This window comes from Peromyscus maniculatus, chromosome 4 (assembly GCF_049852395.1).
Source record: "Peromyscus maniculatus bairdii isolate BWxNUB_F1_BW_parent chromosome 4, HU_Pman_BW_mat_3.1, whole genome shotgun sequence".
NCBI classification, from domain to species: domain Eukaryota; kingdom Metazoa; phylum Chordata; class Mammalia; order Rodentia; family Cricetidae; genus Peromyscus; species Peromyscus maniculatus.
Window position 1 is genome coordinate 140455829 of NC_134855.1, and position 27343 is coordinate 140483171.

At 46.4% G+C, this 27343-nt stretch overlaps 2 protein-coding genes across 3 annotated transcripts in view; both read right to left on the reverse strand.

Annotated features, from left to right (window-relative positions):
- Window positions 1-6128, reverse strand: part of Cse1l (chromosome segregation 1 like) — a 48558-nt gene extending 42430 nt beyond the window's left edge. Inside the window, exon 1 of the mRNA XM_006993531.4 lies at window positions 5897-6128. The gene's annotated coding sequence lies outside the window, so the exon portion shown is untranslated. The remainder of the gene's footprint in view (window positions 1-5896) is intronic.
- An 8266-nt stretch (window positions 6129-14394) lies between these two features.
- The window catches only part of Arfgef2 (ARF guanine nucleotide exchange factor 2), an 85746-nt gene continuing 72797 nt past the window's right edge, over window positions 14395-27343 (reverse strand). For both annotated transcript variants that reach the window (XM_076571137.1, XM_042276838.2), the window contains exons 35-39: window positions 25272-25402; window positions 22017-22185; window positions 20478-20616; window positions 18556-18673; window positions 14395-17770 (exon numbers count right to left, since the gene is read on the reverse strand). In XM_076571137.1, the coding sequence (XP_076427252.1) occupies window positions 17594-17770; window positions 18556-18673; window positions 20478-20616; window positions 22017-22185; window positions 25272-25402 (734 nt within the window). In that variant the 3' untranslated portion in view covers window positions 14395-17593. The remainder of the gene's footprint in view (window positions 17771-18555; window positions 18674-20477; window positions 20617-22016; window positions 22186-25271; window positions 25403-27343) is intronic.

Sequence of the window (27343 nt, forward strand, 5' to 3'; positions counted from 1 at the left end):
CAGGACAGAGATACCTTGTCTTGAAAAAACAACAAATCTTTGTAAATTCAGTAAAGAAGTAAAGACTCAAATTACACTAGTAATTTTACATATATCCCAAAGCAGAAGGGTGCTGAAAAGATGGTCTAACACTGACTGCTCAGGACCCATACAGCAGCTCACATAATTCCAGTGTTAGTGGAAATGATGCCCTCTTCTTGCCTCCTTGGACCTATACACACAGTGAACAGACATACATGCAGGCAAAATACCCATATACATAAAAATTAAGCTTAAAACCAAACTGGGGTAAAGAATGGTATGATCTATTTATGGGATGGATACAGGGGATTTTCACTCTCTTCCTACTTCCTTCATCTTCCTAGGCACTACAATTATTCTAAGTATTACATTCACAATCACCAAGTTTTAAATAATTTCATTCATTCCTTTATTTATTGAGAAAGGGTCTCATTTAGCCCAGACTGGCCTCAAGCTCATGATATAGTCTTGGATGATCTTGATTGAACTTTCATTTTCCTGCTTCCCAAGTACTTGAATCACACGTGTGTGCCACCATGCCTGGTTTGTGCAGAGTTGGGGATAGAGCTTTGTACAAGCTAGGCAAGCACTCTATAAACCAAAGCACATCTTGGTTTTTTTTCCCTATATTTTCCACTGAGACAAGGTCTCAATAAATTGTCTTGGTTGACCTTGAAGTTGCCCTTGAACTTGCCTCTTGTCTTAGCTTCCAGAGCAACCAGGAAGACACAATTTAAATACCAAACCTGTAATCCATTCTAAAGCCTCAAAATCCCCCATCAATAAACTGAAAGGATTTTATTTTCTTACAGACCTGCAATCTCTCTCTAGAGTCTCAAATCCCCAAAAATCAATTAATGGAAAGGATTTTGGTTTCTTACAAGTATGTGACAAACTCATCTGGCAACAAAATCTGACCGTAAGACCAGCAAGATGGCTCAAAGGGTAAAAGTGCCTGTCCATTGGCCGGATGACCTGAGGTCTCCTCTTTTTTTTTCTTTGGTTTTTCGAGACAGGGTTTCTCTATGTAGCTTTGTGCCTTTCCTGGAACTCACTCTACAGCCTAGGTTGGCCTCGAACTCACAGAGATCTGTCTGGTTTTACCTTTCGAGTGCAATTAATTCGAGTGGGATTAAAGGCATGCACTACCACCACCCAGCTTTGAGTTCTATTCTTAGCACCCACAAGGTGGGAGGAAAGAACCTGACTCACCAAAGTCCTGACTTCCACATGTGCACCATGGTAGTACATGTACACACACACTATAAAAATGATCTTTAAAAAAAACCTTGGTCTAGACTTCCTAAGATTACAAATATAATTTTTAATAATCTTGTTTAGTATCCCAATTTGTTTCACTAAAGAAATGTGTTGCTGGGTGGTGGTAGTACACACCTTTAGTCCCAGCACTCAGGAGGCAGAAGCAGAGGCAGGAGGATCTCTGTCAGTTTAAGGCCAGCCCAGCACCATTGAATAGCAACAACAATAAGGGAACATGCCCACAAAGATAAACAGGTCTGACTCAATCTGCCTGATTCATAACACTCTTTCTGCTCCCCAAGGCAGTCTCTAAATGGGAATGACAGACAGTCCACTGTTAAGAGGGAAGTCTAGAAGCCAGGGAAAAGGAGCAGCAGTCAAAAAGGATGATCAGACACCAACAGCACTCTTCTAAAGAATATAAAAAACCTGGCCAGTCAGTGGTAGCACAAGCCTTTAATCCCAGCACTTGGGAGGCAGAGGCAGGCGGATCTCTGTGAGTTCGAGGCCAGCCTGGTCTACAGAGTGAGTTCCAGGACAATGAGAGCTGTTTTGCTGTCAGAGCTGTCTCCAAAAACAAAAAAAAAAAGTAAAGCAGCAGAGACCACGGAGGAGTGCTGTTTATTGGCTTGCTCAGCTTGCTTTGTTATACCACCAAGGACTACCTGCCCAGGAGTGGCACCACCAATAGTAGCCAAGGTCCTCCTATATTAATCACTAATCAAAAAAATTAATTATAATAATCCCAGAGACTTGCCTCAGGAAACCTGATGGAGACAATTCATCAACTAAGGTTCCCTATTCCCAGATGACTCCTGCTTAGCCAAAGAACAAACTGCTGTAAGAGGACTTGGCTTGTGCCCAGTGCCCACAACTACAACTCACAACCCTTTAAAACTCCAGTTCCAGGGAATCATACACCCTCTTCTGGTTTCCTTGGGCATCAGGCACACACATGGTGCATGAAGACAAACAATCATACACACAAAAAAATAAATGCATCTTTTAAAAAAATCTTGAATGAGTAGCTGAAAGTCTTGCCTCTTCCTACAGGCCCTCAGTTACAAAATGAAGTTACAAAAAAAAAAAAAAAATGAAGGTTTTTGGAATAAACACTGTTTCCCAAGGCCATCTCACAAACACCCATGATAAAATGACGCAAGATGTTTGCCTTTTTCTTAGATATTGTCTACCGCACTAAGAGAAGCATTTCTGAGACCTTCCTTATATCTGGGGAGAGGGGAAAGAAACCCATAAATGAAAACCCATAATACACAGTAAGAGCATACCTTAACACCTACCCTTGCTTTAAACTTTTTCACAAATTTATGTGTGTGTATCTCTGTATGTTTCTGCCTTAATGTATGTATACCTGAGCGCAGATGCCCAAGGAAGCCAGAGGCCATCAGATTCCGTGGAGCTAGAAGTAGAGGCAATAGTGAGCCCCCTGCGGGTATTGGAAACCTATCTTGGGTCCTCTGCAAGGGCAATACATGCTTTTGACTGTTGAGCCATCTCTCCTGTCCCCCGAAATTTTACCACATGCATTTATTGTGTGCATGTGTGCCACAGCATACGTGTGGAAGTTAGAAGACAATGTGCAGGAGTCAGTTCTCTTCTTCCACCGTGTGGGACCCAGGGAACAAACCCAGGTTGTCAGGCTTGGTAAGGGTTACTTACCATTGATCCATCTTGCCTACCTTAGCTTTTTTTTTTTTTTTTTTTTTTTTGGTTTTTACGAGACAGGGTTTCTCTGTGTAGCTTTGCGCCTTTCCTGGAGCTCACTTGGTAGCCCAGGCTGGCCTCGAACTCACAAAGATCCGCCTGCCTCTGCCTCCCAAGTGCTGGGATTAAAGGCGTGCGCCACCACGCCCGGCGATTATCCTTAGCTTTTTAAAAGAACAGTTATGAAGTACACTTCAAGAGAACAGTAGACTGGGCAGTAACTTCAGGACCTACTGCCTTTCTCTGCTTCTAATCACAGTAATCTACCACTCTCTATCAAATCCAAACTCATTTCACTACCTACAAAGCCCCACACAATCTCTCTTCTTCGCACAACTTAACTGGATTTTCCTAAAATATCCCAACATTCCAAGTTAGTTTCTTAAAATTTTGCATTCTATGGGCTGGGGGGAAGGGGAGGGGGCGGGAGAAGGGAGAACAAGGGAATCTGTGGCTGATATGTAGAACCAAATTATATTGTAAAATAAAATTAAATTAAAAAAATTTTTTTTGCATTCTATTCCCTCTGCCTGAAATACTGTTCCCTCACTTGTGGTGATATATTGTGTATCAAATAAAACTTGCCTAAGGATCAGAGGACAGAGCCAGTCAGTAGATTAAACATAGAGGCCAGGCAGTGGTGCCACACGTTTAATCCTAGCACTGGAGAGGCAGAGAGCCATCCGGATATCTGTGAGTTCGAATCCACCCTAGACTACATGAGATTCAGTCTAGGAGAGAAAGAGAGCCAGACAGTGGTGGCACATACCTTTAATCCCACTATTTGGGAGTCACACGCCTTTAATCCCAGCATTTACGATCTCATGCCTTTGCTACCAGTATTTGGGAAGAACACATGCCTTTAATCCCAGCACTAGGAAGGAAGGCTGGGTGGAGAAAGGGATATAAGGCGTGAGGACATAGGAACTAGAAGCCCTTTCAGCTGAGGACCCAGAGGCATTCAGTCAGAGGAGTTGTGAAGCTGGCGAGGTGAGAAGTGACTGTGGCCTGCTCCTTTGTTTCTCTGATCTTTCAACATTTAGCCCAATTATCTGGCCCCGGGTTTTTATTATAAGACCATTTAGGATTCATGCAACACTCACTTTTCCCTGGATAGTCTCTACTCAAATGCCACCTACTCAGAGAAATTGTCTTCACCTGTCACTTTTCTGTCACTTGTCACTATCTGAAATAATCTAATCCGTGTTTTCCCAACTAGATTATGAGGTCCCAAAGAGAGAAACCTTGTCCATTTTTGTCCCTTCACTATATCCCCAAGGATTAAGTAGAATGAAGTTATTAAATAAAGCAACAAATCAATTCCACAATTGAGAGTACTGCTCTCACCCACCCAATCCCAGGTAGAGAATGGTTTCCCAAATCCCAACTAGAAATCAAAGTCAGAGAGGGAAAAAAAAAAATTCCTGTCTGCAAATGGAAAGGTGAGAAAGAGTTGAGTGTGGTAATCTACACTTGTAGAAAGAAGAATCTAAGGTCATCCTTTATCCAGAAGTGAGAAAAAGAAAACAAGGCCTTCCGTGTCTTCATGAAATAACCACAGGCGCATCCATCCTGTGGCCCGCATACATGGGACACAGCAACAAACAAGAAAGGTTACCCTCGAAGAGCTTACATCAGAGCAGAACACGAGAACAAACAACAGTAACAACTACCTATAAGGTCAATGCTATGGAAGAAGTAAAACTGGATGATGTGAACCGAGAAATGAAAACTGATGCCTAAGAGGGGAACTTCAAAGTCGGGGGGGTGGGGGCTCGCCAAGATCCAAGGCTAGCTGCTTCTAAGATCACAAAAGGTGGGGACTCCATGGCAGGACGGGACTGGGAATACTTAGGAAGAGCAGGTCGGCACGGCTACTGAGCCTTTGAGAGGGGATGGATGGGCAGCAGCTCAGGCGAGACCTCTGGCAAGCACAGCCAACAATCAGTGGAGCCTTCAAGCCACTTAACCAAGTGTGCGAGTGAAGAATCCTAAGTTTGAGGCGAGGCTGAAAATGCCATTTCAGTGGAAGAGATTGCTCCACACGAGCGAGAACATGGACCCACCCCCAGCATCACGTTGTTAAAACATTAAAATTTCCGTAGAGAGGCAACGGCTGGCTCTGAATCACGCTCCTAGGGAGAGACTAAGTATGAAAGAGGCCAGATTTGTGCCGGGCGGTGGTGGCGCACGCCTTTAATCCCAGCACTCGGGAGGCAGAGCCAGGTGGATCTCTGTGAGTTCGAGGCCAGCCTGGACTACCAAGTGAGTCCCAGGAAAGGCGCAAAGCTACACAGAGAAACCCTGTCTCGAAAAACCAAAAAAAAAAAAAAAAAAAAAAAAAAGAAAGAGGCCAGATTATCCAGCTCGCCGCTGCGCCCCGGGGAGGGGAACCCCATTTGACTGCACGTTCGTTAAGTCCTAGGAGCACGAACGTCTCGGCCAGGGAGGACCCCGAGGCCCAGGCCCACTGTGATGGTGGCCGAAGACCCGCGAAACCCAAGTGGTGCGCTCCGGCCTCCTTCCACACCAGGGACCGGACCGGCTTGGCCAACTCAGGCCTCGGCGCCGAACACGGCTCACGCTGCGGGCCCCGGCGCGCCGGGAACGGACGCGCGGGCGCGACCAATCAGCGGCCGCCTAAGGAGCGCAGGGCGGCGGCGCGGCCAATCAGCGAGGCGCTGGAAGGGAAGGGGCGGGAGCTGGGGAGGCTCGCGTGAGGCCGAGCCTCCCGCTGCCCTGCTTCCCGGAGCGGTCGGGCCCAGCCCTGAGGCGGCGTGCGGGGAGGCCCCGGCGCGCGGCCTCAAGCAGGGGCCCGGGCCCACTTCCCAGCGCCCGTCCCCTCCCTCAGCCGCGGCCCCCCAGTCACTCTGCTCACTCCATGCCTCACCTCGAGGGGACACCGAGACCGAGAAGGGAACCCTAGGCGAGAGCTGCAGCCGACCGTACCCACTCCTGCCGCTGCTCCGCCTCACATTCAAACCCCGGCAAAATGGCGCGGCGGCAAAGGTGGCGGCCACGGCGCATGTGCAAGCGAGGCCGAGACTCGGGGCGGGGCCAGGGATGCTTTGGGTCCCACCCTGGCTTGAAGGGCCAATCGGAACCCCGCTCTGGTCTGCGGTGACGTCACAAGAGACCATGCCCTTTGACGCAGGTTGCTGGTTTGGATTTCTTTGCGCAGACCGTGGCAGGTGTTCCAAGAGGCTCCTAGTGGCTTTTAACTCTTGGATGGATTATGCTCGTCCCCGCCAGAGAAGGGAGAGACCGTCCATTCTAGGACAAGCAGAATAACCGAATGAGTAAGAATTTCAAGCAGAGGGATAGCTCGGTTTGGTTAAGGGATAGCTGCGCAATTAAGAAGGCATGAGTTCGAATCCCCAGCAGCCACATAAAAGCCAGCCTGGGGCTGCCTGATTGTAATCCCGAATCTGGGAAGGCAGCTATGGGAAGATCCCTGGGGCTAATTGGATAGCCAGTCTAGCTAATCGGTGAGCTCCTGTTTCCATGAGAGATCCTGCCCCAAAAACTAAGGTAGAGAGGAATTGAGGAATAAGCGCGTGTGCGCGCGCGCGCGCGCGCGCAATTTTAGAAGCCTATAAGGATTTCAGAAGCATGTCAAACATGATAGCACATGCTTGTTATCACTTGGCACGTAGGAGGCAGAGGCAAGAGAATCACCATATATTTGAACCCAGTGTGGTTTACAAAGTGAATGTGAGGCCAGTTAGAGCTAGGGAGTGAGATCCTTTCTCAAAATATTTTTTTTCAGATGATGTAACCGGTGGCAACTTGAAGATAACTGGGATGAACAGGGGAAATTTTACTTTTTCATTCAAAAGCCAGGAGAAGCCAGGCGGTGGTGGCACACACCTCTAATCCCAGCACTCGGAGGCAGAGCCAGGCGAATCTTTGTGAGTTCAAGTCCAGCCTGGTTACAAAGTGAGATCCAGGACAGGCTCCTAAGCTACACAGAGAAACCCTGTCTCGGGAAAACAAAACAAAAACAAAAGCCAGGAGAGAGCTGAGTGAACGGCGGCCTGGCCAGCACTGGGGAGAACAGTGAAGGCTGGGAAGTCTGCTTAAGCTAGACTTGGAACTAGTGAAATGTAATAAGAAAAACAGGGCCAAATGAGGGGGCCTCAGCAGCCAGCTCAGCTCGCTTTCTCCGTCCCTCCCAGCTCCAAGCTTACCGCACAGCATTGATACTTGCACTTTCCTCTGCGTGGCCGCTCTTCCAGATCCAATGATGGCTGGCTCCCTTTGCATTTGGTTGCAGAGCAATGACAGCTCCCCAGGGACGCTTTACCACTCTCTGAAACTGCCCACTTCACCTTAACTTTAACCCAACAGCACACCATTTGTCCAGTAAAAGACAGGCTGCCCAACTTGACATGAATTTCAGGGAACGAACTCTTATTTTTAATAATAGATACCATCTGAGAACACTGCTTTGTTTATGTAAGGTCCTATTAAACTGGGCATTCTGTATCTTTTGTTTGTTTTTGTTTTTCCAGACAGGGTTTCTCTGTGTAGTGCTGGCTGTTCTGGAACTTGCTCTATTGACCAGGCTGGCCTCAAACTCAGAGATCTGCCTGCCTCTGCCTGCCAAAGTGCTGGGATGAAAGGTGTGTGCCACCACTGCCCAGCTGAGAATTCTGTATCTTATCTAGCAGGCTTGATTTCATTATTAGGATTCTGCTACTCCTCCAGCTATGTGACCACACATGCGCAGTTCAATAGCTAAGCAAGGGGTCATACATACATCATCCTTCCTACAACATCAGTGCACTGTGCGATTACACAAATTCGCGCAGGGCGGTCACGCAATCAGCACATATGTGGAGTAGCTCCATAAGCCCACCAGAGCATGTGCAGGAAAATCCTTAAAAATCCAGTCACGCCGGGTGGGGGTGGCACATGTCTTTAATCCCAGCACTCGGGAGGCAGAGGCAGGCAGATCTCTGTGAGTTCGAGGCCAGCCTGGGCTACCAAGTGAGTTCCAGGAAAAGCGCAGAACTACACAGAGAAACCCGTCTCGAACAACAAAAAAGACAAAACAAAAAGCCAGTCACAGACTCCTCCCCTCTCTTCTGCTCTCTCCTCTGCCCCCACTGTCTCTCTACCTGCACGTCTTTCACAGGCCTGGTCATTCTCTTCTGTTTCCCCCTCACCAACCCCCCCCCCCCGCCCCCACACCCCCAAATAAAGCTCTGATACTGGGTTTTGTCTTGCCTCGTGACCTTTCTCACACGGTAACAAGAGCTGCATTTAAAACCAACAATTACATCATTCTGAGTTAAAATGTTTTTAAATGTTTATTTATGTAGGGGAGGGGTACGCGGGTGCCATGGTGCGTGTGTGAAGGTCAGAGTACACTAGTGAGAGTCAGTTCTGTCCAGCTTGCGGGTTCCAGGGGTTGAACTCAGGTCCTCAGTCTTGGCAGCGAGTGCTGTCACCCTCAGAAACAGCCCCCCTTATGCTTTCTGTCTGGCATTTATAAGTCTCTGCAATTAATATCAGCCACCAGCCTGTGGGGCGTTTACCCACCATCCCCACAGTTCCCCAGAGTTTTCTTGAGTGCGAGCAGCAGGAAATATTAGATAGAAGGATTTATAGCAGAGAATCTTGTGGAGATAAACAGATAGAAAATAAAGGATAGCCTCGAGAGGGCCTGGAACCTATTCCAACGGGCCCCAACTGTCTCTGGCCCAGGGTTTTTATAGAGACGCCAAGGGGTGGAGCAAAAGACCTCCTCCCCCAGCACAGCCAAGTGCAGAGCATCTCAGACACCTGCACTCAGGCCCGTGGTCCTGATCATCCTCTATTCGGACCTGCTGGGTAAAGCCACCAGGAACCCGAGAATGGGCTCCCACACCAGCCCCAGGGCTCTTATGACTGACAGAGTTTAGGGCTTAGTGCTGTTGTTTATAGCTGTGACCCCAGTACCTAGCACACCCGAGCTGCTCAATAAAGATGTGTTGGGTATTTATTTTAAGGTTTTTTTATTTTTATTTTCTGTGCACCATGTGCATGCAGCACCCAAGGAGGCCAGAAGAAGGGTTTGTTTCCTTGGAACTGGCGATTAAGGATGGCTGTGAGCCACCATGTGGAAGCTGGGAACTAAAACAGTCCTCTGGAAGAGCAGCCAGTGCTTTTAACTGCTGAGCTGTCTCTCTGGCCCCCATGTTGGGTGTTCATGTAGGAATAGGTAAAGTACCATGTATAAATACAGTACATTTACTGTTGCAGCATTAGTACAGATGACCTTCACTGGAGATTGAACTTGATGTCTCCTTCATGCTTGGTGAGCACTCTACCACTGAGCTACACCACCAGCCTGTAAGCAATTATCTTAATCATACTAATCTGCTTCTCGTTTCATTTTCTTCTAGCCCTGGGAAGTAGAAAGCTAATGATTTGCCTGTCTTTCATCTTTGAGGGCCATTCATAAGGCCTGGAGATATAACTCAGAGCATTGCCGACCTAAGCAAGACCCTGGATTTTGTTTGTTTGGTTGGTTGGTTTTGGTTTTTCGAGACAGGGTTTCTTTGTGTAGCTTTGGAGCCTGTCCTGAAACTCACACTGTAGCCCAGGCTGGCCTCAAACTCGCAGAGATCTGCCTGGCTCTGCCTCCCGAGTGCTGGGATTAAAGGCGTGCGCCACCACTGCCCGGCTGGATCTTGTTAGGGATATAAATTCAAGGTCCTAAAGTAAGAGACTGCCACTCCAGTTGAAATGCCTCAAGGCAAAACTTTACTTTGATCCGGACTCTAGAGTCTAGAGCCTTCCTTAATACAGTTCCTTATGTTGTGACCCTAACCATAAAATTATTTTTCATGCTACTTTATAACTGTAAATTTTGCTACTGAATTGTAATGGAAATGGCTATGTTTTCTAATGGTCTTAGGTAACCCCGTGAAAGGGCCATTTGACCCCCAGGTTGAGAACTGCTGCTCTAAACTGGATTCTAGAGTGCATTGCTCACAGAGAAGCAAGCATGGGGCAGAGTGGAGAGGGCCCGTGGTGTGCTGCATTTTCCCTTCTCTGCAGGTGGGAACTGTCTTTTCCTCATTGGCTGGTGTCTGACCTCATACTCTTTCTCGATTGGCTAGTTTCAAAAGGACCTGAAGAGTCGGGCATGATGGTACAAACCTTTAATTCTAATTGAGGTCAGGTTGGTCAATAGAGTGAGTTCCAGAACAGCCAGGACTAAACAGAGAAATCCTGTCTCAAAAAAACAAAGCAAAATAATACAAATAAAAAAAGGGAATGAAGGAAAACAAAGGAAATAAAGATTTGAATTTCATGAATTTCATGACAAGTTTTACAGTGTGTGATAAGAGACTCTTAAGGTTTCTTACAATTTGATGCTCAGTCTCGATATCATACACACCGCATACATACAATACACATACACACACACACCACACACACATGACACATACACACCACACACACACACACACACACACCACACACACACACACACACACACACACACACACACACACACCCCAAAGGCAGGTTGATGTCCTGCATCTAACATCAGTCTGTTTGAGGATAAGCTCCTTCTGGCACACACCATTTCTCTGTGTAGCAATGAAGAACCCTGCAAGTGGGTGCCTTAGAAAGGCTGATCTGGTGGTGCACAGTGAACCCTAACAAGCACCACTACCTATGCTTAGTGTTGGCTACAACTGCTAACGACTGTGTTGGAAACAAAGGCAACAAGTGAGCAGAATCCCCAGTATTCCTGCATACTGTGGTCTTTGTTTCCAACACTAACAAAACAGTCTGTAAAGTATGGAAAATCACCCTGAAAAGCTGCCCATGGAAAGCCGCCTTTATGTGCATTCAGAAGGGCATATCTCTCATGCTTGCTGAGAACCTGTCTTTTGGCTCCATCTCACATTTAAAGCCCACCTGAGGCGAGAGAGTGGCCATCGCTGAAGTCAGGACGCATCGCGTTGGGGTCTTTGTTTTAAATAGAGGCAGAGGGCTAGAGAGATAGCTCAGCAGCGAAGAGCTGTTGCTGCTTTTGAAGAAGACTGGTTCAGATCCCAGCACCACCACTCGGTGGTTCACAACTGTCCCTAACTCCAGTTCCATGGGTCCAACGCCCTCTTCTGGCTGCCATAGGCACTGCACTCATATGATGCCCAAATACATTCAGGCATTTACATCAAATAATAACACTTTTAACAACGAAGAGGGACCTTTAGTTCTTACTGAGTACAGTCCATGTGGCAGGAACATCACTGAATCCAGCACAGGATGTGAGCTGGATAGAAAACAACGATGTGATGTTTGTATTGTCTGCTGCTGCTTCTTCTTTTGGTTTTGGTTTAGAGACAATGACTCACTCTGTAGCCTAGGCTGGCCTAAGTGCTGGGATTACAGGCCTATGCCACCATGCCTGGCTTATTTTGGGCTTTTGGGGTCAGTTCTCATGACTGGCCTATGTGGACCGCCTGGCCTTCAACTCCTGATCCTCTGCTCCATCTACCAAGTACTGGGGCTACAGGCCTGAGCTTGACTTTTCTGTTCCCTATTTTAAAAATGAAAAGTTGGGTGGGGCTTCTTAGATGGCTCAGTGGCTAATGGCGCTTGTCACCATATTATGATCAATCCACATAAGTCTATTAAATGGATAACAGAATTTATTAAGATATAAATTGAGGAAATACACTCATGAATACAGAACGGAGTAGACAGCAGAAGTCATCCTCTGATCTGACCAGGAGCGAATCCACCTCGCAGACAAGAGCAGGGAGAAGGGGCATGTGACCTTCCTCCCTTCCCTTATAAGAGGTCACTACAATGTCAGGAAGTACCGCCTCCTTCGGGCCTATAGCCCAAGGTCATGGGCAGAGCAAATACCACTACAGCACTAAGCCTGACAACCAGAGTTTGGTCCCCAGGATCCACAAGATTGAAGAACAGAACTCAGTCTTGTGAGATGTCCTGTCAGCTCCACGTGTGCCGTAGCACACTCGTTTGCATGTACATAAAGAGTATCATTAAAAATTTTGTTTGAGGGCTGGAGAGATGGCTCAGAGGTTAAGAGCACTGGCTGCTCTTCCAGGTCCTGAGTTCAATTCCCAGCAACCACATGGTGGCTCACAACCATCTGTAATGAGATCTGGTGCCCTCTTTTGGCCTGCAGGCATACATGCAGACAGAGCACTGTATACATAATTTAAAAAAACAAATCTTTAAAAAACAAAACAAAACAAATTTGTTTGAGGGCCAGGCATGGCACTGTGGGCTTTTTAATTGACACTCGGGAGGTAGAGGCAAGGGAATCTCTGAGTTCGAGGCCAGCCTGGTCTACAGAGTGAGTTCCAGGACAGCCAGGGCTACACAGAGAAACCCTGTCTCGAACAACAAAGTTTTTTGAAGTAAGTTTTTGGCTGCTGCAGATGTAGCTCAGCTGTTTGTCTAGCATCCACTAACCCCTGGGTTTCATTCGCAGTGCTCCATAAAACCAGGTCTGGTGGTGTGCTCCTGGATTTCCAGCAATTGAAAGACAGAGGTAGAGGTATTGCTATGAGTTCAAGGCCAGCCTGGGTTACAGACTAAGAAAGACCCTGTCACAAACAGCCAACCAAATAAATGGAGTAGCTGAGACTGCAGACATGCACCACCAGGCGTGGTCATTTAGTGTTTGCAGTGTTAAAGGGTAAACACAGGATCTCAATGCATGCTAAGCATGTACTCTACTGTTGAGCTGCATACGACCCCTCAGGCCCACCCATATTTTTCATGAAACCTTCCCCAACACCGTCATCCCCAATCCTCATTGCCACAGGTGGTGCTTCCTGAGACCAGCCCCCTCCTTAGAAGGCTTCATTCCAGCTCTGTTCTAGTTTCTCCCTCCTCACAGGCCCTCTGTCCACAGGCCAAGAGGTTAGCTCATCCAGAGTGGTCCCTTTGAGGTCTTCCTGAAGTGTCATGGGTCTGTGGAGACCACTTGGTCAGCCACTTCTAGGGGGTGTGTGCTAGGAGGAAGAGGGTAATACACATATACACAGATGTAAAGAGGGTCTCACACAAGTCTCTCTCTCTCTCTCTCTCTCTCTCTCTCTCTCTCTCTCTCTCTCTCTCTCTCTCTCTCACACACACACACACACACACACACACACACCACACAGCTTTGCAGTATAGATGGAAGGTTGAGGTGGAAACAATGACGGCCATGGGCCAGTCCTCCAACGCTGCCACGTGGGAGGCACGTTGGAGGAGCCTGAGAATTCTACCTTTGTTTGGTTTGGTTTGGCTTTTGGTTTGTTTTTGTTCTTGGTTTTTTGTTTGTTTGTTTGTTTTTTTCCTGAGACAGGGTTTCTGTGTAGCCCCAGCTGTCCTGGAACTCACTCTGTAGATCAGGATGGCATCAAACTCACAGAGATCTGCCTGCCTTTGCCTCCCAAGTGCTGGGATTAAAGGCACGTGCCGCCACTAACCAGAGAATTCTACCTTTGAAACTGTTGTTAGAGCTCATTGGTAGAGTATTTGGCTAGCATGCATGAAATCTTGGATTCAATCCCCAGAACAGCATAAAAAACAGTGCAGTGCACACGTCACAATGCCAGCACTGGGTATGTGGGGGCAGGAGATCAGAAGTTCAAGGCCATCTGCTGATACATATCAAGTTCAAGGTCAGCCTGGGATAAAAAAAAAAAAAAGATTGGAATATAGCTCAGTGACAGAGCATCTGTCTTGCCTTTACTCTGGAGCTCAGCCCTCACCACCAAAAGGGTCATCAGAATTACCATCTCCCTTCAACCCTCGGGGACTCATGGAAGAAGGAAGAGCTGGAGAAGGGGAGTGTTGCGGGACGCTGTCTCCTGGGCAGGGCCTGGCTGTTGCAATCTTGAACTCACAGCCGCTGTGCAATAAGCCTGAGGATGACACACTGTGACTGTCAGACTACCCAAACAATGGGCCCCAAGGAGTTAGAGTTCTCCGGGAATCTCATGTTAGGAAAAGAAAATGCCGGAAGCCTGGACCAGCCACAGGGGACTCCACCACACACTTTACAGACTACCTTGCAAGTGGAGCCGAGACAATGATGGATCAGTGGTTGGTGAGACACCTTGACCAGGACTGCTATTATGCATATTTCTTGCCTTCTACTTTAATTTTTATTTTATTACTGTGTGGGTGTGTGGAGCACCAAGTGTGGAGACCAGAGGAACCTTTGTGGAGTGGGGTCTGTCTCCACCTTGATGTGGGCCCTAGGGGTCAGACGGCTCACCAGGCTTCTCTGCCTGGAGCAAGCACCACTATCAACTGGAAACTGTAAGCTTGCAACTGCCCTGGCAACAAACTCCAAATAGCCCAACCTATATGGCGTGACAGAATATAAATTATGACATTGGGAGCAGCTTTACTTTTTAAAACTTTATTGATTTTCCACCTGATCAAAGCATGGGGTATTTAACAGTATTATACATAATATTTTTATATAGAAAACTTTACATAGCATTTCATATTATATAATTCTGCTTTATTCTTCCAAAAATGTTTACATCCATTGGGCAAGGAATGCTTTTCATTAAATTATCAATATTAAATGCACTTAATCACTGTGTGTAGATGAAATCAAAGTAGCTAGTAACTAACTTTTAGGCATTTTTAAAGAGGAAAAACATACATTTTGCACATAAAGAAATGTTTGATGCAAATATGCAAGATAAAATTTTTTAAAAAATTAGAACACTGAGAAAAACCACACATTTGATGAGTGTCATTTTCTGAGAGCAAGGATTTTCAGATGGATTCATTCTTTACAATGCTCAGCTTTGGTTTTTTTGCGTCCCAAACCACCAAGCTGCTGGCAGTACAATTCCAGGTTTCACGTGGGCGTTAGCTTGTGTCTCCCTTCCCACAGTGACACAGAGTGCAGAAGGATCCACTAGCACTGTAGCAACAAACACCTGAGCGAGGCGGCCACACCTGCCTGTGTCAGCACGTTCTTTAATAACTAGAAGACAACTAAATAGACAGCCATGATCACAAAACAACAACAACAAAATGGTTTGTTTTGAGGGTTGTGTCTTGACATTTTTTTCTGAATTTTGTACAAAAGTCACCTGTTGGAAGAAAGTATTGTATTTCTAGATATGTCTGACTCTGGAGGTGCACATCAGACATCACACCCCACTCACTGTTTGTTGCTCAGATGCCAAAGCTGGTGATTTCCTTAACAGACAACAGAACTGCTCGGAACAGCAGCTTGGGAACAGAAACTTCTTTAGAGAGTCCGGCACATATGACCAACACTTAAAGCATTCTGATAAAGAACTAAAGCCTTGGAAGATGCTCCACCCTCCCTCCTCTGTGCTGCAGCCAGCCAGCATCTGCCTGTGAGGGTACAGTGTTCTTTTTCACTCTGCACTGGTGTCCAGTGGGCTCAAGCTACATTTGCCATGAGAAAGGCTAGACTTGTTCACCACAAAGAATTTAAACCGAATGGCTTGTTTCTGGAGGTCAGGGACACCACTGCCCACTGACAAGAAAAATTACCCTGAATGGTTTTACACTGTTTTTAAAAGATCTATTGCTGTACAATTCAAATGCATCATTCAGAAAATTCAATCTTTTTATACAACAAAATTATAAAGAAATTCAAGCCCGAAAACCTCAGCAAGTAAGAAAATGCACAGATACACTCCCCACCCTGTAAAGAGCAAAAATGACAGAGGAGGCAGGGAACACTGGGGGCACATGACTAATGCGGATGGGTGGAATGTCACATGACAGGGGAGGGAAAGCCACCAGTCAGGGACACAGTTTAGACAGGATGCACCCACTGAACACGCATGCATGTTCCCTGATTACATGTGTGATACAAATACTGCAGGGACCACTGATAGCTGAGGTCATGCTGAGTGGCAACACCAGGCAGAACATCTCAGGCGCAGGTTTATAGTGCAGCAAAAGATGTGACAGACTCCCAGACACATCAGTCAAATGTGCTCACACTTTCCACTTACACTAACATTCTCCCACAGTCCCGCCCTTCGAGGTACACAGCCCTCTCAACTAATATGTGTTGGTAATAATCTCAACCAGCTTTTTTTTCTTTGGTAGAAAAATTATAATACTTTTTTTGGGGGGAAAAAGCACAAATACAAGTTCTGCCGACCAAACTGAACATGTGGCAAGGCTGTCAAAACAAGAGGAAAAAAACAGCAAAAGCACCAGGACTCCCTCTAGAAAGAAAAAAGGGTCCAATTCCACAGATGCACTCCCAAGGGATGACTATTCTAAGGCACCAGAGTTGACATAACACAACCCCCATTTGTAGGACTCGATGCAGGCAGAAGCCTGGCGGTTTCTACTGCATCTCACGACACGGCTTAGCACTCAGTGCTGCTCCAGGTGAACAGTGGGTGAGGGCAGACAAGGAGTCGTGCGTTCTCTTTCTCATGGGCTCCAAATCGATTGAGCTTCCTCTAGCTTGGCTGCTGTGGGTGTGGGAGCACTCAGAATTCACTCTGCTGCGGTTCTAGGCGTGGCACCATTACCACTGTAAGGACCCCAGAACCTAATCTTGCCAAAGACTCCAGCTCCTGGCTCAAGCTAACAGAAGCTCTAAGTGCCACCCCTGGCTGTTGTCACAGTCCAGCTGTGCTGGCCCACAGTAGCTCTAGTTCCACTCAAGACATGGCTGAGGGAGCAGCGGAGTAACCCTTATTACACTAAGTTACTGTCCCCAGCTCTGACAGTCCCTTCCACACTCACTCTGCTGAGGGAAAAACTAAAAAGGCTGACTCGAAGATAAACTCTGGGTCAGCTGTTTGCTTTTCATTACTATTTCAGATTAGAGATTTCAGAGAGATGCGCAATGCATTCTGGAAATTTAACACAACACCTACCCACAAATACTTCAAGGAAGGATAACACCTTTGTCTCCCCACATTACTAAAACAGGGAGCCATGAGGCACTACATTTTCTTCAAACCTTGCAAGCTCTTTAAGTCTACTACACTCTGCCTTTAATCAAATCTTCAATAATATAACTTTGTAAAATACTTTAGAGATCACTCAGACAATAACAAAGCATAAGAAATAACCCTCTTTTCCTACCTTTCTTAATCTAACTAGGCTGACCCCAAACTGACACAAACATTCAAACTTCTCTAATACATTCAAACAACAAAACACCCAGTGTACTTAGGTGGCAGTTAGCCGTTACAAGGAATTTTATTAACATACTCTCTAATAAACACGAATCTATACAGCGATGTTCATTACTTCCAAGGAGAGTGACTTCCTCTGACAAAACATTTATTGCCAGTTTTGGAGCTCTGCGAGGAAACTGTGGTTTGACAACAGATTTGACAGTTCAGGCAGCAAAATGGAATGACGGACAGATGGCGAACTGACCCCACCACTGTGTTACTGGTGTGCAATGGTGTAACGAGACACCAGGAGCCGACGATGGGGACTGTGATGAGGCCAGGGGACAGGTCACTGCTATCCAGGTCTGAACTCCAACAGGGTGGGTGGCCTTGTTTGCCAGTCAGGATGGCATGATGGATACTCTGCAGAACCACAGCAGTGACCGTGGGAGCCAGTGCTACCACATGGATGACAATGTTGCTGGCACTTGGGATGGCTCTTCTGGAATCCATATCTTATACACCAGGCCTATCCGCAGGAAGAACTTCCGAAGAACTGCGCGGAGCTCAGGGATCAGGTCAAACTGCATGATTTCACACAAGTAGGGGTAGTACACTGACGCGTGTGCTTTGAACTGGCGGCAGGGAAAGCAGAGAGCCAAGTCAGACAGGGAACATTGTTTTTGCACCAGTTTTCCAAAGGTATTTATCTCAGTCTAAATGACGATGTTCTACAATACTGCTGCTGCTTTTTCTTACAATTAAAATTTGCTGCAGCTAAAACTTACTTTAGCTGGATGATGTGGTACAGGACTAAAACAGGAAGACTGCAAGTTCTGGGCCAGTCTGGGCTACATAGTAAGACTGTCTCATGAAAACGAGACCTGGGCGTAACTTAGTTGGTAGAGTGCTTGCCTAGCATGCATGAAGCCTTGGGTTCAATCCCCAGCACCACACAAAGCAAAGAAGTAAATCCTACAGTGTTGCAGAAGTAGAGGCAGAAGGACCAGGTAATCTTCAGCTCGCAGGGAGTCCTAGGCTAGCCTGGGCTGAATGAGGCCCTATCACAAAACATCCACAATGCCTTCCCACTCCCATTTTAATGGTATTGAGTTTCTTTTAGTTATAATAGTCTTGCTGTCCCCAACAGGCTTCTTTCACTCCATAAAGGGGCAGATAGTCTACACCACCACTCACAATCTCAGCCTGTCTTCTTGTACTGAGACCATTAGCACTATCCCCAATGGCCACACACATGGTCCACACTTCATCCCTTCCCAGCTGGAGTTCTTGGGAAAAGCCCTGTTATCTGGAGGTACCTACCCACTTTCCTAATGAACTGTCTCCAACAGTCATCTCCACTGGAGGAAAAGCACCTACCCTGACCAGAGCCTGCCGGAGACATTAGAATTCACTGTACCTTTTCGTCATTTATTTTGAGGGTTTTGGTTAGAAGTAACAGCAGGAGGTTTGTCCATGCTTCCCGATGGCTTTCCGAGTTCACAGTGGTGAAATAGGCAAGTGCTTCGCTGCAAACCCTATAATTAAGAGACAGGCATGTCAAGACAGTAGCTGGTACTTCACATCCTTCAATGCCCTACTGAATACCTACACTGGCTGTGCCAGCCTGGACAAACCACCAGGTCCTCATTTCTTTTGTCATATGACAGCATGGCTCTGGCAATGACCAGTGTGAAGCTTGGTCAGTCTGTAGCACACGAAGCACAAGAGTACTTCTTTACTGTTATTAACTGTCTCCCCCTCCTCACCCTGTAACTACTGAAACTGCCCCGACTTCAATGTTATACGGCAACCCTGACAGATGCTAGGAGCCTATGCTTTAGGCTTGATTTAAGAAATGACCTGGGCTGGGTGGTGGTGGTGCAGGCCTTAATCCCAGCACTCAGGAGGCAGAGCCAGGCAGATCTCTGTGAGTTCGAGTGTGGCCAGCCTGGTCTACAGAGTGAGATCCAGGACAGGCACCAAAACTACACAGAGAAACCCTGTCTTGAAAAACCAAAAAAAAAGACCTGGGTATGGAGAGAGTGAGGCAGGAAATTATGAGTCCAAGACCAGCCTTAGGTGGTATATAGGGAGACTCTGTCCCAAGGAAGAGTGGGGAAGAACCATTGTATCTCCTTTAACTAAGTAAATTCTCCTTTCAGTCAAGATTTATCAGTGCTGGTTGTGGTGGCACACACTTGCAATCCCAACACTTAGGAGGCAGAGGCAGGAGACTAGGAGTTCAAGGTCATCCTTGGCTACATGTCAGTTTGAGGCAGCCTGGGCTACGTGAGATCCTATCTCAAAAGACCAAACAAAAGTCTATTATAATATTCTCACTGTCAGACAACTGTAAAGGGCATAAAATTATTACAATAAAAAAGGAGAAAAAATTCCATCATTTTAAAGGACACATGACAATATTTTATAGCCAATTTCCCCCCTTCCTCTCGTGTGTGTGTGTGTGTGTGTGTGTGTGTGTGCATGCGCGCACATGTGGATGTTCATGCAGTGCTAGGAAATGACCCTATGGTGTCATGCATGGTAGGCAAGTACTCCACCACTGCACTATGTACTCCTCCCTCCTCCCCAAATGGCTATCTGGAATACACTAAATCAATATATTGAAAATTGATACACCAGCTTGACAGTTAAGATCCACAGAATGATGTTCCTGTGGGCTGCTCCTAGCTGTGTTGCAGACTGCCGCCTTACTGCAGGGTCAATGCTGGGCTACTACATATTTCAGAAGAGAAAAAGGAGGCTTGGGGGCCTGAGGTGCAGCTCAGTGGTAGAGCATGCACTTAGCCTGTGCAGGGCCAAATTCACACCCCAGGATCAAAGAGAAACACAAAACATGAGGCTCACCAGCCTTTTGGTGATGCCCTGGGAGGGGGTAGAAACTGGCCTAGTATCTTCCTGGAAAGATGGAGCGACAGGATGCTAGGGCTGACAGCAACTCCTTGGACTTCCTCCCAGGAGGGACAGTAACCTCCTCACCCTGGATGCCAGCCAGAGCCAGGACTTCCCTCAGTCTTAGCACTCAGAATTCTGTCAGAGCACTTTTACAGCTCCAGGGAGGGTCGGAATGAGAAGGAATAGCCCTGCCTACTCTGCTTAGGATTTCAGGACCTGAAACAGGCGAGGCAGCAGAAGGAAGCCAGGCATGGAGTGTTGCTGAGTAGGTGTATCTCTAACCCTGGCTGGCCTGCAACTCAAAGATCCACTTACTTCTACCTCCCAAGTCCAGGACAAAAAGTGCATGCCACCACACCTGGCTCTCCTATTCTTTTCAATTCACAGAATTATGATGGGAAATTAATGGGAAAACAATCTTACGTTAAAAGTCGCTGCTGTATTTCGCCCCAGGAATCCCTGCGGTCCTCATCGACATACATTCTAAAGAGGATCCTCAAACAACAGGCCAGGCTGCTGGTTTCTTGTTTGAGAAGATTGGGTTTAGACTTGCCCTTGAAGCCTAGAGATAAGGCAATCAGGTCAATAGTGCACGTTACCAGCCTGGACAGCACTGAGCTGCCACGGGAGACAGTTCTCTAGTCACACCAAGGAAATGTGAGGCGGGTGGTGGTGTTCCTGGCTCTCCAGGTGACCCGTGCAGACGCAGCGCTCCTTCCATTTAGTCTCGTCTCAGTCCACGGCTCTTCAGAATTCTAGGGCTCAGGCTGGCAGGAGGGCCCAGCGGGTAAAGGGACTTACTCTTGTAAGCCTGGAGACCTGAGCTGACTCCGCAAATTTGTTTCCTGACCCACATAACACACATGCACCACAGTAACTTTCTTTTCAAGACCACAATAATTTTTAAATTTTAAGAAAGAATTCCCATTGGGTGGCGGTGGTACACGCCTTTAATCCCAGCACTCGGGAGGTAAAGGTAGGCGGATCTCTGTGAGTTTGAGGCCAACCTGGTCTACAGAGCAAGTTCCAGGACAGGCACAAAGCTACACAGAGAAACCCTGTCTTGAAAAACAAAAAGCAAAAAACAAAAAGAAACAAACAAACAAAAAAAAATAGAGAGAGAAATTCCCTTTAATCCCAGTACTCAAGGTAGAGGCGAACAGTTCTCTAAGGTTCCACATAGTGTGAGTTCCAGGATACCCAGGGCTATACAGAGAAACCCTGCATCATTAAACCAAAAAGAAAACCAAAAACCAAACACCAAAACAAAAAAATCCATACAAAATAAACAAAGAACTCAGAGTCAGGCATAATGGCACACACCCGTAATCTCAGTAATTAGGAGGCTGAGACAGGGGGACTAGAGTGTGTTTCAGACTAGCCTGAGCTACTAGCAAGTTCTAGGTTAGCCAGGACTGATAGCAAAAACAATTTTGTTTCAACAAAACAAGGTATCTGGGGAGAGGGTTAAAGGATGTTAACAAAAGTTTATAGTGTGTTTCTGCAAAGTTTTAAATTTTAAGACTCCAACACATTCTACCCTTGGAGGAAATATATATATATATATTACATAATATATATATTACATAATATATATAATATATATTATAATATTACATATATATATATCACATAAAATATCATAAAAATATATCACATAGGCTGGTGAGATGGCTCAGTTGCTAAGAGCACTGGCTGCTCTTCCAGAGGACCCAGCTTCAGTACCCAGCACCACATGGAGGCTCACAACTGTCTGTAACTTCATTCCGAGGGGATGTAGTGCCCTCTTCTGACCTTGGACACCAGGCATGGGTACACCGACATATATCCAGGCAAAACACTCACACACAAAAACAAACAAAAAATAAATTAATAATATTAGAATACCAGAGCTCTCCAAAGGCTTGGCCTTTCAGGATGGTGGCTGGTGGAGCCTGTCACAAGCCTGTCTGTGTGCCTTACCTGCTCTCCAGAGGACAGTTCGCTGCTCATAGTTGGAGTTGAAGGCCTTGGAGAACGAATGGGACTCTTGCAGGCAGTCCAACAGCTTGAAGAGGTGCTGGGAAGACATGAACTTGTACATGCCCTGATTCTCCGTCTCAATGTGGATATCTGCATCTAGGGTGTCTTGCTGGAGGGGAGAGTAAAGAGCTTAGCGGGGACTGAGGCAATGTGATGGCAGACAGACAGGGCAGTTCAACCTCCTAGAACCATCCTTGGAGTGTTCCCACTCAGAGTCTGTCTCTGGCTATATCCTGAGTGGTTGTGTGGCGGCGGCAGGCTTGGGGGCTCAAGTCTCTACGTTGTCAGAACTATCTGCTGCATAAGCAGGGGGGGTGCTTTCAGCACCGCACTACAGCCCTGTGTTTTTCTCTTTTCAAATGTGATCAATGTGACAGACGCCAGAGTCCCAAGTATAACAAAGCCAGGGAGAGAAGCGCTAAACCTATGGTTCTCTGAGCTCAGTCAGATGATCAGATGATCACTCAAGCCCTGCGATAGCCTTCAGTCCCAAAGGAAAGACTGGTTAAGCATGTGTACAATGCTCCAAACTGTTAGTGCATGTGCAGCCTAAACCTGACACATTTGGAGATTTTATATTTCTGGAAATTTCTAGGAATTGGCCATCCTCCTCATAAGAGGCTGAGAAGGGAAGATCGTAAAACTTTCTGAGTTGGTCTAAACAAAACTCTGGAGCAGTCTTTATCAAAATCCCAGCTGACACCAGATGTGCTGGCACACACACACACCTGTTATCCCAGCTGAGTGTATACCAGCATCACACTAACCAAATTACTGCAGCTTTTTAGTATGTTTTGGAAGCTGGAAATGTCAGCCCTCCAATTTTGTATGTTTTCAAGATTTCTCTGCCAATCAGGAGTTTGGAATCAGCTTTTTAAATTAGGCTAAGCCTGGGCTACATAGTGCGTTCCAGGCCAGTCTGAGCTGTACAGCGAGGCCCTAATTTAAAAAGCTGATTCCAAACTCCTGATTGGCAGAGAAATCTTGAAAACATACAAAATTGGAGGGCTGACATTTCCAGCTTCCAAAACATAATAAAAAGCTGCAGCAATTTGGTTAGTGTGATGCTGGTATACAGGTAGATACCGGTGAATTAAACAGCATGGAGACACAAGAAATAGCCCTTATATTATTGGTAAAGTGATTTCTGACACAAGGGCCTGGAAAATTCACTGGGGAAAGAAAAGACTGCCATAAAATAGTGCTGAGGACGTGTGACCATCACACACAGAGACAGAAACTGGGTTCCCACCTTAGACAGCAAACAAGAAGGGACTAAAACACGTCTGAAGATCTAAGAGTAAACCTTATGTGAAGCATTCTTTTCTTTGAGACAGGGTCTCTTACATAGGGAACTCACTTTGTAGACCAGGCCAGCCTTAGGTTCACACAGATCCACCTGCCTCTGCCTCCAGAGCACTGGGATTAGAGGTGTGCACCATCACACCCGGTCACTTATATAACCTCTTAAAACAGCTGGAAAGAGGGTTCAGCAGTGAAAGAGCACTGGCTGATTGCCAGCACTCACATGGCAGCTCACACCCGGCTGTAACTCCAGTTCCAGGGGATCTGACGACCTCTTCTGGCCTCCTTGGGCAGCAGGCACTTTGTGCACAGATACACATGCAGACAAAACACTCATACACATCAAATTAAAAACAAAACAAAACTCACAAAAACTCTTCAAACATAGTTCTATAGCTAAGTATGGTGGCATGCGCCTATAACCCTAGCACTGGGGATGTAAAGGCAGGGGGCTGGGAACACAGGCCAGCCTGGGCTAGGAAGCAAGTTCAGTGCTAGTCTTGGGAGACATGAGAGCCTATCTCAAAAAAACAAACAAGCCAGGTGGTGATGGCGCACTCCTTTGATCCATCACTCAGGAGGCAGAGGCAAGTGAATTTCTGTGACAGAGCAAGTTCTAGGACAGCCAAGGCTACACAGAGAAACTCTGTCTTGGAAAAAACAAAACAAACAACCAAACAACCAAAACCAAAACCAAAAGCTGAAAACACATGTAGAAAGGGGGAGGAGTTTTTGGTCAAATCTGATAGAGAATAAGCATGTGTCATATACATATAACTTATGAGTTTAACAGTAATTTTAAAGTGAAGTGCTCACCAAATTAGATGGTAAAACTCTATTGTTAAAGACACGGGGGGGGGGGGGGGGGCAGGGGGATTGAGACATTTTTCTTTTTTAATGAGTAAGAGTACTGCTGTGCAGTGGCCTGCTTTAGCTTCTGGAGTGTTGGGATTACAGGCAAGCACTTCCACACCCAGTATTAGTCAGAATGGCCAGAGGAGCAACTGTGCTGGGAAGCGGCCACAGCAGAATGTTATCTGGCCATATGTAAAAGAAATACTGCTATATTACAGGAATACTGTAATACACATGAACTCAAAACATTCTGCTAAATTAAAGAATCACACCCTAAAGTTCACACTCTCTGTACTCTCTTTGTATGAGATGCTCTGAACAAGCAAATCCAGAGACAGAAAGTCAATGAATAACTTGCAGAGTCAGGAAGGCGGGATGATGGGGATTGCTGATGACCACGGTACTGTTTTCACAGGGCTCAAAACATTCTCAAATGACAGTGTCTCCATGCCTTTGTAAAAACAAAGGACTGAACTGCTTACTTAAAAAAAAAAATGAAAAGGACAGATTGAGCATGCATATTGTTCCTTTCACGTTTTATTGTTGTTTGTTTTTAATCCCCTGGCTTGTTTTTCTTTGTGATTTTTGAGACAAGGTCTCATGCAGTTCAGGCTATCCTCAAACTTACTGTGTAGCCCAGGCAGGCCTTGAACTCATGACAACTCTGTGGCCTTAGCCTATTGAGTGCTGAGATCTCAGGCATATGTCATTACACAGCTTCCTCAGTTATTGATGTCTCTGAGATAACACTTTCCCTAGCACCAAGGGAGGGGTGGCATCTGAGCAGTGCTACACTGGTAAGCCAGCTCACAGGAGAATAAAGACCTTTGACTTTCAGTGCTCTCCTGTCTGTGGTGTATGTTGTTTCATCGTGTTCAATTGCCAGTGACCAGCACAATGTTTCTAAATGTGAGGTTGAACAGAGATGCGCATGATGGGCTGGGGACTGCCCATCTGTGCTGGCTCCAACATGCTGTTGCTACTCACAGCCTCCCGTGAACAAGAGTGCCCCAGCCCAGGCCCTGGGGTGGTTACCTGGGCAGCAACCATGTGCTCCGCATCCTCCTTTTTGCTGGTCGCAGGGTAGAAGACGATGTTGTCAATGGTCTGTATCAACTCCAGCTGAACCACACACTTGATGAGGAGGCTGGCCAACAGTTTCTGATCTACATTAGATGATAAAGATTAACCCTGACAATGATCAGCACTGTTCACTGAGCTCCTCCTGTGTGCCCAGAACACTTCTCGGTGCTGTGGCATGTCAACAAATGAAAACCCTGTCCCCAACTCCCACAGTACTGGAGATAATACTAGGACCTAATTGATATTGATTGACTGATATTCGCTGGCATGACAGGGTAGAGAAAGGAACCATCAGAGTTGGGTTGCTAGTTTAAGCAAAATGCCAAGAAATAGCTCTCCAAAAATGTGGTTATGAAACAATAAGAAAAGAAAAAAAGGAACGAGGTAAAGGAGGGAAACTCAAGAAAATTGGAAAGGAAAGAAAAGAAATTGAGCAAAGATTTGAAGTTGAGAGAATTGATTGTGCGGATCCTGTGACCTCCAACAAGTCTCATGGTCAGCCACAGCTCTCCTACATCACAGCTGTGGACTGCACCCTCATGGCAGGTGGGCAGGCTGCCGATGCTAGTGAGCCTCTGTTCTGTGAGCAGGCACAGCTCAGTTTACGAGATGGGGGAGCTCTTTTAAGTCTGCACTTTCTGGGCCACTTCTCCTCCATCTTGGAAGTGGTGTGGCTTTCTGCATCTCCTACTTCTCATGTCTTGAGGGCATTTGCACCCACAAGGTTCTAGATGTGATCCCCACTCCTGGGCTGGGGTGTGAGGAGGTGCTCTTTTACTCTGTGGAGTGGTGAACCTTCAGTTCTTTATTCTGACTGTTCCCTGTTCATATCTACAAGTTCATATCTGCCACTGAGACCGACTCCATCCACCCTGTGTCTCCAGATCTATGGCTCCCATCTTACAAGTGTTGTCTGGTTCATGGTCCACTGTGGTAAAATGATTCTCTCTCAGTGCATGAGAGACCAGAGTGCTTCGGTGAGAGAAGGACGGAAACACCTGTCTTTTTAAACGCGGTGTAAAAGTCTGCAACCATGTACCAATCCTCTATGCAGAATGCTCCAACTTTCAAGGGGCTAAGTTCAGGGGTAGAATGTCTCCCTAGCATGTGAAATCCTGGGTTAAATCTCCAGAAACTGTGGTGGTATTGTGTTCCCCAAAATGTTGTGTACTCTAATAAATTTATCTGGGGTCAGAGAACAGACAGCCACTAGATACAAAGGCTAGAAAATGGTGGCACTCACACCTTTAATCCTAGCATTCCAGAGATAGAAATCCCTCTGGATCTCTGTGAGTTCAAGGCCACATTGGAAATAGCCAAGCATGGTGACACATGCCTTTAATCCCAGAAAGCCAGCCTTTAATCCCAGGGAGTGGTGGTAGAAAGCAGAAAGATATATATATAAGGCGTGAGGACCAGAAACTAGAAGTTTTTGGCTGGTTAAGCATTTTGGCTGGTTAAGCATGCAGGCTTTTGAGCAGTAATTCAGCTGAGAGCTATTGGGATGAGGACACAGAAGCTTCCAGTCTGAGGAAACAGGACCAGCTGAGGAACTGGTAAGGTGAGATAGCTGTGGCTTGTTCTGTCTCTCTGACCTTCCAGTATTCACCCCAATAACCGGCCTCAGGTTTGATTTTATTAATAAGAACTTTTAAGAATCCTGCTACAAGAAACACCTAAAATAGCTTTTTGTCGTCGTTGTTGTTGCTTTTTTGTTTTTTAATGTATATGAATGTTTTGCCCATGTGCATTCCTGGTACCCAAGGAGGCCAGAAGAGAGCATCAGATCCTCTGGAGCTGGAGTTACAGAAGGTTATGAACCTCCATGTAGAACTGGAACCAAATTCAGGTCCTCTATAAGAATAGTCAGTGCTCTTAACTGCTTAGCCATCTCTCTAGCCCCCTAATTGAACTTTAAGAAATACAAAGTCAGCTAGGTGTGCTGGCATACAACTTGAATTCCAGCACTCAGGAGGCAGAGGCAGGCAGAGCTCTAAAAGCAAGCTTCAGAGAACTTGTCTCAA